The 12,349-nt window shown below is 34.9% G+C and overlaps 1 protein-coding gene and 2 non-coding genes across 4 annotated transcripts; all 3 read right to left on the reverse strand.

The window, feature by feature from the left end:
* Positions 1-1,400: 1,400 nt before the first annotated feature.
* trnan-guu (transfer RNA asparagine (anticodon GUU)) lies at positions 1,401-1,474 on the reverse strand. Its single transcript has one exon. It is a non-coding gene; the product is annotated as a tRNA-Asn (tRNA).
* A 1,797-nt stretch (positions 1,475-3,271) lies between these two features.
* On the reverse strand, positions 3,272-3,345 carry trnan-guu (transfer RNA asparagine (anticodon GUU)). The gene has a single exon. It is a non-coding gene; the product is annotated as a tRNA-Asn (tRNA).
* A 6,329-nt stretch (positions 3,346-9,674) lies between these two features.
* Positions 9,675-11,801, reverse strand: fkbpl (FKBP prolyl isomerase like). Of its 2 annotated transcripts, none has more exons than XM_057319657.1 (3): positions 11,762-11,801; positions 11,005-11,430; positions 9,675-10,913 (listed from the first exon to the last, which is right to left on the reverse strand). In XM_057319657.1, exons 2-3 carry the CDS (start codon positions 11,395-11,397, stop codon positions 10,434-10,436), a joined length of 873 nt encoding a protein of 290 aa, XP_057175640.1. In that variant the 5' UTR covers positions 11,398-11,430; positions 11,762-11,801; the 3' UTR covers positions 9,675-10,433. The 2 variants fall into 2 exon arrangements, with proteins under 2 accessions (XP_057175640.1, XP_057175639.1); XM_057319656.1 differs by having other exon boundaries at positions 11,758-11,798.
* Between the last annotated feature and the right edge of the window lie 548 nt (positions 11,802-12,349).

A 12,349-nucleotide genomic window follows, 5' to 3' on the forward strand; every position in this document is an offset into this window, starting at 1 on the left:
AGTATTATATTTAATAAAAAACTTATTTTACAGTTATTATGTGAGGTAAAATAAAAAAAGAACGTTTTGAAATTCACAACACTATTTCTCACAAATTTAAAGGCTGCTATTGGACTATTGAAGGCAAACGTCATATGAGACTACGCATTACTTTACGGAGCGCTTACGAACTACTAGCTACGCTCTGCCTTAAGAGCAAACGGTGCAACCGAATAACGTACAGAACTGGTTACAAACTAGCTAGTAGTTACTAAGCCTTTAGTGTGAACTTCACATTCTCATTTAAGAAGGAATTTACGAATGGCTGGTGCAACCATACCCTGATGAAAAATCCTCTTTTAAATTTAAAGTCATCTGACGGATTTATAGGGTTTTGCTTCTGATCTCTTCAAATTTAGAATTATGTTTTTGTAAATTCTACCACTACACAGTGAAATATACTTAAAGGGACAGTTCATCCAAAAACAAAATTCTGTCATTATTTACTCACATTCCAGTTGTTCCAAATCTGTATAAATTTCTTTGTTCCGATAAACACAGAGTAAGATATTTGGAAGAATGCTTGTAACCAACCGTTTCTGGCCACCACTGACTACCATAGTAGGAAAAATTATAGTCAAAGGTGCCCCAGAACTGTTTGATCTCCAACAATCTTTAAAATATTTTCTTTTGTGTTCAACAGATCAAAGACATTTATAAAGCATTTTTTCCTACTATGGTAGTCAATGGTGGGATTGTTTACAAGCATTCTTCCAAATATCTTACTCTGTGTTTATCAGAACAAAGAAATTAAACAGATTTGGAACAACTTGAGAGAGCAAATAAAGACAGAATATGCATTTTTGGTTGAACTGTTCCTTTAAGTAAAGACAATAAACAAACACTAGCATACAAGGGTCAACTTTGTACTAAAGGTAGATTTTATCAAAAAGAAAAAAAATCTAAATGCAACATTCTTCAGTAACATGGATCCGTCCATACAGAAACTGACTTTCAATATATTCATATTAAAAATGTTGACTGGAGTGAAAAATGTACAACTGGCCTATTTCCCCAATTATTTTACATAACTAAAAAGTGTGGTTATTATTCGGTGCTACAATAAAATATAATTTTTTATACTATTATTAATAATTATTATTATATATATTCTTATAATTCCCATTCCTTACTGTTTATATTTAGTCAGTGTATTTCTTGCCCATGATCTATTGTTTTTTTAAGCATACTTCTACCTGGCAAGACAACCTAAATTTGTAAATTTCAGTTTGCACAACAAACAACATTAATATCAAACTCAATGTGTGTTTAATGTATTTTGTGTCTTACCCTATTAGAATGCCTTTGTCAACATAATATTCACACATTTTACTGACAGGAATGCAAAAAACAAAGAATTTCGTCCCTGGGTGGGCTCGAACCACCAACCTTTCGGTTAACAGCCGAACGCGCTAACCGATTGCGCCACAGAGACTATTGGTTTCACTGGTTGAAACCATCGTTTCAAAAACATAGACAAAGGGTCTCTGGAACCACATACAAATAGCACACATAATTACTAGTACATAGTAATAGTACACCTAATTTATAAGTCAAAAACATGTTCCTTACATTTACATACCTTATGCAGCTTCATTCCATGGAACATAACCTGTCAATACACAAAAATTAAAATAAACAAATCCATTTATGATTAATCAATCAATTGCAATAAAACAGGCAGTGTCATATTAGCTTTTGTCCTTGTTAAGGTGGCCATACTAACTGCAATGAGTTAGTTACCAATAACAGTAGTCTATTAGCTCCATTTCCAATCTCTATTAAAATGTTCAAAACTTTTACATTTTAATTTAATATTCATTCGTACACTCCAACCTACAGTTCACAAAAAAATAAAACAATACATTTATTAATTGTCATTGGAGAAACCCCTCTTGCTACAAACAAAATTATTCCAAATGTCTTTTACCGCCCCCTAGAGGAGCTGCACAGAATGTAAATGTTGTATGTTGACATCAGTTGCTCTTGAGTGGAGAGTCTTGTCTACTTGTCTGTGGGGCAAAGTAACTCCTCTACAAAATGTGCTGCATTTAATGATAAATTCTTTACAGAGTCGTTATTTTTGTAGCTTGCCAATCCTTGACCAAGGTCTAAAAATTAAGACCAACTTGCAAATAGGGCTGTCACGATTATTAAATAATCGTCTCATCTTGATTGTTTGACCTCATCGCGATGATTTCGGATCATCGCAATTATCGCACATCTCTATAGAAGACACTAGGGGGAGCTGTAGTGCATCTGCATATTACATATTTTAGTGTATATATTGTTACTAAAGCATGGTAATACTTGTAAAATGTACCACCACAACACAATCACTTAAAAAAAAAATTAAAACATATACAAATTACCTGCAGTACAATTTAATATTATTTAAGCAAATCTCAGTGTGAAAACCAGTCTACCAAAATTTCATTAACACACAAGTAAAATTTTACTGTAGTCTTGCAAGTGAGAAAAAAACAGACTAGAAGCTTTTCTATGACTGATAGTATTTTAATGGTGGCTTCAATTCACACCTGATCAATTTACTTCATTTACAAGTATTTGGTGGTTGTATTATTGACAGGTAAAAGCCTAAACCTTAAATATATGATGACCCAATTTTTTCCAATGTATTTCCAAGAAAAAAACAGTCTTGTATTCAGAACAATATGGTCATTTCAATCGCTGAATCAAAAATGAATGAGAATTAAATGTCAAAGCTCAAAAACAGACAATTAATCGTCATAATCGCCAAAGCCTAAAGCAGACAATTAATCGCCATAATCGCAATGATTTATTAGACAATTAATCATCAATCAAATTTCATAATCGTGACAGCCCTACTTGCAAAGACACCAAGATACCTAGTAACAGCACAAAATGGTGCATTGAGTAAAATGTATTTATTCAGTTTATTCAGGTAAAGTGTAAATCTGTTTTAGGACCTGTATCCAAAAACTGGCCATTTGTTTCTGAGGGCAATTTGCGTACCAAAGCAAGTCAAGTGTATAAGCAATCAGAAAATGTCCAAGTCTATACAAATCACGATTACTAATTTAATTGCACATAATGCAATATGCACAAATTTCACATTTGATATCGAGGCATTTGGTGTGAGGCATTTGGTGTAAGGCATTACACCAAATAAGGCATTTGGCCTTATTGCAATGCTTCATTGACAGTCTGAAACAAACCTTCATATTTTACATAAAAATTAAAAACTCACCGTCCCTGGGTGGGCTTGAACCACCAACCTTTCGGTTAACAGCCGAACGCGCTAACCGATTGCGCCACAGAGACAGATGCCTGCGAAGTCTGGAATGTAAGGCTCCTGAGGTTGTACTGGCCTGTACTGAACAACTCATTAAGAGGACGTAAAAACTGTTTATTTCAACATCTTTTAAAAATCTAACTACAACTTCTGCTTAAATAAAAACATCCATGTGCTATGCTGTTTCGGTCTTGTTTATGTTGCATGAATAATACCGATTTATACCCACTATAAAACTAACAATATTTAAACACTAAAACTTATCACAAATCGTGTAAAATGTATTTATACATTATGTCATTACATATCTTGTTATATATCGTATATCTTATGCATCTTGTTCATTTCATTTATCATAAGAGCTTATTAGCATTCAATGACCATAATAAACTAAACATTTTGTATTCACATTTCAAGGGGTATGTATTTTTTCATGTAAAGCTGCTTTGAAACAATGCAACATTGTAAAAAGCGCTGTTGTATAAGTAAATTTGAATCAAAATTAATTAAAAAATGAATTACTAATAAAGACGCAGATTAATGCAGCACTTTTTTAGTAAAATATTTTTTAAAACAAACAATTACAATCTCAAAATAGACAGTAGTTCAACAAATTATATATAATATAATTTTTTTTGCTAAAATACTTTTCAAATCCAATGTGAAGGGCAATTTGTCGGGTTCACTTACTACTATGCATCATAGCTTTGAAGCAGTTAATGTTTATTTACAGATTATAGTATTTTTAAATTATAGTATATTTTGTGTTTTGTACTGTGTTACACAAATTATGGTATGCATATATACATACATTGGGCCTCATTCATGAAACATTCGTAAATATACGAGTAAACGCCGAGTAATATGTGCGTAAAACAGACCTTCCCGAAAACTTTCCTCCAGATTCACAGATACTTCGTAAACGTCAGATCTCATAGTAAAATGTGTGCATGTTAATGAATTCCAATTATTCGTAAACACGGCGCGCATGCACGCTCACTCACAATTAGCATAATCCCGCCTATGATTTTATGGCTACGCAAATTACGTATCTAGGTATGTTGGATTCCTCTGGACTTCATTCTCTGGTTTGGCTACATTGTATTGCATGAATGCATAAGAGACTAATAGGCTATATGCTTACCAATAAATTAATCAATTAAACTGTGTCCACCAAAGCGTTTTTAGCCAACTAAAATAACAATACCTGGTGCTCTTCTGAAAACGACCAGCTGGTGGCGCCTGAGAACGCTTTGGAGGCTCTGCGCGAGTGCGCGTTATTCCGGAGATGCGTTGGTTGCTGTGATTTAGAATATCCGCAAGTTAGCCTACTTGTTATTAGTATCTGATTTTTGAAAAATATTACCGAATATGAAAATGCAGTAATAATATTAACTTCTCCATCGTTGTGTATGATGGTTGGTCAATATAGTGTTTGTCCCGCCTCTTTTCCACTGTGATTGGACAGCTGTGTAGTGACAAGATCTGCGTTTTACCCAAAGTTAAAAAGTAAAAAATGATAAAAGACTAAATAACTTGTGAAATATCATTACGATACATAGTGCACCAAAATGCAGCGTCATCAGTTTGTCTAAAATAATACAGAACGTTACGTGCAGTTTTATGCACTATTTACACATGGTATGGAGCAGGCGTACATTTTTTTTTCGTACCAACTAACATTTTGAAAATATGAACACTTTCATGAATCCGAAAATTTACATCAAAACGACTTTATGAACGATTTACACAAAAAATCGTTCTGCTTGTGTTTCTTGAATGAGGCCCATTGTGTGTGTGTGTGTGTGTGTGTGTGTGTGCGCGTGTGTGTATATGATATTCAAAATCATGTTTTTTATTATATTATCATGTTTTTGTTGATTTTTATTGCGTTAGTAAGCTGTATTTATTTAGTTATTATGGCTTAAACCAACTGCAGTTTGATTGATATTAATTGGAATGCACAATAAAATGCACGATTTTTTTTAAAACGGAGTTCTCATTTTGGAACCAAACTCTTCACATATATAATGTTATACCTTTGTGCTGTTGTGGGTGGCACATTAAAGGCCCACTGCAATGCCTTGAAACACTCAGCATTATTTGATATGTTGACTTAATTTTAACTGTGCCCTAAACGAAACGCTATTGGTTATTTTTCACAGTCAGTCTGGCAAAGCTGCATTTCACAGCGTGATAGCCACAGTGGTGTAAAAGTCAATCGAAAAGAATAGAAAGAACAGTGTTACCAGTGATGTGTCATTTGAAGCTAGTTATTTATGTTGGTGAGTGACACTGGCATTTGTCTTCTCCTTTACTCATCAAGGCTGCGATGTCCGATCTCTTCCATATATCTTCTAAATGGGAATTTTGTCCGCGCGTCGGAGCACATTAGTTTATTGACGTCCTTAAGTCTACCTTATTTTTAATAAAAGGAAAAAAAACTTGAATTTTGATTTCACTGGGCCTTTAATGTTTGCCATCTAATTTCGTTGCATTGCGTGCAATCGACGAATGACGAATAAAAAGTGGAATTACAATGTGGCCGTTTAAAATGCGCTATACTTATTGATTTTTACATTACATTACTTAACAAAGACGAACGTCGTTCACATTGTTACCCTATGCGCCCCACACGTGGTTCGCGGCCTAGTTTGAAAAACCCGGTTTTATATAATATACTATAAAATAACGTGGAACATGTTGGATTATATAAGTGCCAAGTTAATAATTAAACGTACATAACAAGCATGTAAAACTATTAAAACCGAATCATAAATATTTGAGCAAGTAAACCGTAACGTGGCATATACTTATGTCTGTCCTCCGGCAGGTTGATGTCTTCTGGATTTTCTGCTTGAACATTAGGCTGTGGTGCAACAGGATACAAATATCTGTCAATTGTTTGCATTTTAATAAGACTCTTTCTTTCGCGTTTCTGCCTATCACGTTTAAGTTTTCTTTTCAGCAAATCACGATAGATCCTCTCCGCCATTTCTAACAGCGTCATATGCAGACAGGTTTCAACGGTGGACATCGCGACCTCTAATAACCAATCAGCAAACACCCACATGATTGACAGGTATTTTAGCTAATTAAATGACATAATGGTTTGGGCAGGACTATTTAATCCTTCTAGACCAATAAACAAACCTTAAATGAAATATTCGATGACTGGCATAGGACTGAACATATCAAATGAAAGAGAACGGGCCAGTCAAGCCCGTAAATCCGGTGTTCTGCCAATTTATGCATCCCTATCAAATTTTGCTACCTCCATACAAAACAGGACTAACCCCTCCCCCAACCCAACCTTGCATGTGGAAAACAAGTCCTTTAAAAAAGATTATATTGGTAGACAAAACGTGTAAGTACCGCACCTATGTTGATCACAGAGATTATTTTTTGCGATCTTCCAAGTGTATGGCCTTCAAAACTACGTCACCCCAGCAGCACTTGTCCTTCGCGACCTTAATGACCACACAATGCAGTTTGTTTGTGTTCATGCATATAATTTAAGGTCTTTGCACATACAGTCCGAAATTTTCGTATGCGGTTTTTCGTATTTGACTCTCGTTTGTACGGTGTCTCTGAATTGTTATAAAAGGCCACTCAAAATGCTTGATACAGATGCGAAAACGCAGAAAGTCGAACCCGGTCCGAATTTTGTTATGACGGACGAAAATATCGGAGGCGGTGTGTAAATGTGATTGACACAACGTGAGGTCGTATTTATTTTTTAACGTGCAGAAATTTCGGACGCAAATTTCGGACTCAATGTGCAATGGGTTTAAGATTTACGTAATTTTATCATAGGGTGTTGTACTAAACGCAATAAGGCTTTACTTGAAAATACAACTCTGTTTACTTTTTAACAACTTTGTAGACTGTATGCGCCATCATTTACATCTCGCCTAGTTAAAGGTGTCTGCTGAATAAATGCTAATAATCTTGTTTATTGTAAGTTTCCAGAATGTCAGTAATGCTTGCATCATGACTGTATTATACAGAAATAAAATGTTTACAACAAAACAGTATTTCAGTATAGTATATCCTTATAAAACATAAATAAAACACAATTTCATTCAGTAAATGTCCTAAAAACCCATTTTTACTTAACACAACTTTCAAGTGAATGGAAGTTTTAACATTGAAAATGAGAAAGTGTATATATATATATATATATATATATATACCTGTATATACACACACACACACACACACACACACACACATATATATATATATACACACACACACATATATATATACACACATATATATACACACACACATATATATACAGTATATACACACACACATAAATATATATATATATATACACACACATATATATATATATATATATACACACACACATATATATATATATATATACACTATACAGTATATACACTTTGAAATTATAGTATAAGAAAAGCCCAGAAGTACCATTTATAAACATTACAGAGTAAGACAGTCAATAATTATACAACGCAGAGCAGCAGTGACATTTTAATAGACTATTTACTTAACAGTCAACATTTTCCACAATATAATTTCCAGAGCCCTTNTGAAAAACCCGGTTTCATATAATATACTATAAAATAACGTGGAACATGTTGGATTATATAAGTGCCAAGTTAATAATTAAACGTACATAACAAGCATGTAAAACTATTAAAACCGAATCATAAATATTTGAGCAAGTAAACCGTAACGTGGCATATACTTATGTCTGTCCTCCGGCAGGTTGATGTCTTCTGGATTTTCTGCTTGAACATTAGGCTGTGGTGCAACAGGATACAAATATCTGTCAATTGTTTGCATTTTAATAAGACTCTTTCTTTCGCGTTTCTGCCTATCACGTTTAAGTTTTCTTTTCAGCAAATCACGATAGATCCTCTCCGCCATTTCTAACAGCGTCATATGCAGACAGGTTTCAACGGTGGACATCGCGACCTCTAATAACCAATCAGCAAACACCCACATGATTGACAGGTATTTTAGCTAATTAAATGACATAATGGTTTGGGCAGGACTATTTAATCCTTCTAGACCAATAAACAAACCTTAAATGAAATATTCGATGACTGGCATAGGACTGAACATATCAAATGAAAGAGAACGGGCCAGTCAAGCCCGTAAATCCGGTGTTCTGCCAATTTATGCATCCCTATCAAATTTTGCTACCTCCATACAAAACAGGACTAACCCCTCCCCCAACCCAACCTTGCATGTGGAAAACAAGTCCTTTAAAAAAGATTATATTGGTAGACAAAACGTGTAAGTACCGCACCTATGTTGATCACAGAGATTATTTTTTGCGATCTTCCAAGTGTATGGCCTTCAAAACTACGTCACCCCAGCAGCACTTGTCCTTCGCGACCTTAATGACCACACAATGCAGTTTGTTTGTGTTCATGCATATTATTTAAGGTCTTTGCACATACAGTCCGAAATTTTCGTATGCGGTTTTTCGTATTTGACTCTCGTTTGTACGGTGTCTCTGAATTGTTATAAAAGGCCACTCAAAATGCTTGATACAGATGCGAAAACGCAGAAAGTCGAACCCGGTCCGAATTTTGTTATGACGGACGAAAATATCGGAGGCGGTGTGTAAATGTGATTGACACAACGTGAGGTCGTATTTATTTTTTAACGTGCAGAAATTTCGGACGCAAATTTCGGACTCAATGTGCAATGGGTTTAAGATTTACGTCATTTTATCATAGGGTGTTGTACTAAACGCAATAAGGCTTTACTTGAAAATACAACTCTGTTTACTTTTTAACAACTTTGTAGACTGTATGCGCCATCATTTACATCTCGCCTAGTTAAAGGTGTCTGCTGAATAAATGCTAATAATCTTGTTTATTGTAAGTTTCCAGAATGTCAGTAATGCTTGTATCATGACTGTATTATACAGAAATAAAATGTTTACAACAAAACAGTATTTCAGTATAGTATATCCTTATAAAACATAAATAAAACACAATTTCATTCAGTAAATGTCCTAAAAACCCATTTTTACTTAACACAACTTTCAAGTGAATGGAAGTTTTAACATTGAAAATGAGAAAGTGTATATATATATATATATATATATATATACCTGTATATACACACACACACACACACACACACACACACATATATATATATATACACACACACACATATATATATACACACATATATATACACACACACATATATATACAGTATATACACACACACATAAATATATATATATATATACACACACATATATATATATATATATATACACACACACATATATATATATATATATACACTATACAGTATATACACTTTGAAATTATAGTATAAGAAAAGCCCAGAAGTACCATTTATAAACATTACAGAGTAAGACAGTCAATAATTATACAACGCAGAGCAGCAGTGACATTTTAATAGACTATTTACTTAACAGTCAACATTTTCCACAATATAATTTCCAGAGCCCTTGAGAGAGAGAGTTGCATCAACAGTTTTTTTCACCACAATGGAGGTTCGTGGAGTCTCTCAATAGTTGCCGGAAGTTACTAGTAATGCATAGAGCTGTGGCTAAACTGACCGATTGTGGTGAAATTTTAACCCATTTTTTTAACCCGACGCAAGTAATTTAATTAATACAAAATGAAAGAAATAAAGCATTTAATGAGAAAACATAACTTCCTAGAACTATCTGAAGGCTCCATGAATCATGTGACACGTGATTCATGTGTCACATGAATCTGAGAATTTCTATCCAATATTGACATACATGTTCTGTTCTCAGCTTTTAAAAATGACTACAATAAACTCCCTTTATATTCTTTATTTCCTAGTTAAACATCTTGCTTAGCCTTTGACCAAGTTTATTATTCAAGTCTTTTAATCTGGAGTTGACTTGTTTTAAAGCAGTGCGAGCTGATACAGAATCAGGTTGCAGTTCCAGTATCTTTCCAAAGGCCTCACGGGCATCCTCTAATTCCCCAAGCTGCATACAAGCTTGCCCAAGCCGGTACCAAGCCTTAGTGCTCGCTGGGTTCAGCTCAGTCGCTTTCATACCGCTGTCTCTGGCTTTATGAAGCTGGCCTAGCTTAAACTGTCACAAAGATAGATTGGAGTGAAGTTCTGCTTTTACAGTTTTATACTCCTCGTCAGCAGGTGTATGGGAGTCACCAGAGTTTTTTGCCTCCTCCTTTTCACCACCATTGGGTGATGCCAAAGCAGTATCATTATCTTCATCCACACCTTCTTTAGACTTTTCTGCCTCTGTATTTCTCCGGGTCTGGACCTGTAAAGTTATTGCCAGTTTTACAGCTCTGCAGTAGCAGTCTGCTGCCCCCCAGATATCTCCATTCCCAAACCGCTGACCACCCCTTTGCTTGTGAGACTGCACCCAAGCCCATTTCTCTCCCGGTGTCATCTGCCATGACTCTTGCCCAGAGGTTAATGAGTGTAGCTGAAGCGTAAAGCAGATAAACTGCTGAGACAATCCCTCTCCTGTTGTACTTTTAGTTTGGGGACCATTAGCATCACTGCCTGTTGCATTGGAAGTCTTGGCATTCCAGGCACGTATTGTGAACTGCAAGGAGAAAAGCAACATATGACAGAATATTACACATACATATTACATTTTGCACATACTGTATTAAATAAACCAGCATTACCCTTACCACACACATCTCTCCAGCCTTCATCCCTTCCAGGCAACCCTCTATAATGTCACACTGTCCCTCTCCAATACGCAACAAAAACCACTCATCCAATGGGACCTGAAGTACAGAATCCTGGGAGCGAGGATATGAGGTAGTCTGCTCACTCGAATCAGCAAAGGCTGTTGATTCATGCTCATTAGAATAAGTTTGTAGTGTGTTTTCCTCTGCCACACTCTTTCTTCGCACTTTTAGTTTACAAAGTGACCCCATTGTGGGCGTAATGTCCCCTCGTAGTCTTGGTCCAAGCCACCTTCGGTACACCTCCCACAGACCACTAGGACACGAGGAGATCCATGAGGACTCAGCTGGCACATGATCAACTTGTTTTTCAGGCACTTGGACTGTTGTCATGACAAAAACTTCTAACAAATCTTCAGTATTTACCTTTAAAATCGAAGGAAAAATATTACTGACAGTAAAAAACAATAGCATGATTAAGCAAAGAAACAAGTAGTAGGCAAAGCCTGATTTACGAAAATAGCTTGAAATGAACAATATTGCTCATGATCTTTCACAAAAGCATTTATATTACGTTTCTATTAATATTTTCGAGCAAGGTTTCATCAGCACATGTGTTGACTATCACGACACCTGTCATTACTGTGCTGCAATCTCAATTTTAAAACATGTTACATAATATATTCGGACTACATATATATTTCTACTGGACAAAGTTGAAAACCTTCACTAAAATATAATAAACGCGTTTACCTACTGTATGTCTTTGCTATTGACAGACTCTCTTCCTCCACAGTAAAAATTGCACGATGAAAGTCTTTTATCGCCCTCTACAGGTACGGCATAGCATAAACATCAACTTCTCTAATCTTGACACCAGATGGCGCTATTCGATGCTACATGTTTTGATGCAGTTTATTTTATTTTACATAAAATATCAGCTGCTGAAAATTATGATTAACCGACTAGATACATATTATAAATACAAAATAGCGTGCAAAATGAGATGTAATTAGTAGTGTTAATTGAGTTGCATTTGTTTTTGACATATGCATTTAAAATCCTTTGTTTGCAGTCTGTTGCTGATCTTCCAAAAGCAAACATTTAAATGTAAAACATGATGTGTGACTGAACTAATACAGAGTAATTTTACATATTCTGTTTTTTCACTATATGAGTAAAGAGGAGTAAAATGTCAGTATAAAGTTGATAAAGATGTCACGGGCACATTAATTTTCTGTGAGTGGAAAAATGAGCTTTTTCTATTTCTACCAAAACAAAAAACCAGTACAATATTGCGCAATATACAATAGTACAGTAATTGTTTCACATAATCACTGTAACA

Source organism: Triplophysa rosa, linkage group LG21 (genome assembly GCF_024868665.1).
Source record: "Triplophysa rosa linkage group LG21, Trosa_1v2, whole genome shotgun sequence".
NCBI lineage: Eukaryota > Metazoa > Chordata > Actinopteri > Cypriniformes > Nemacheilidae > Triplophysa > Triplophysa rosa.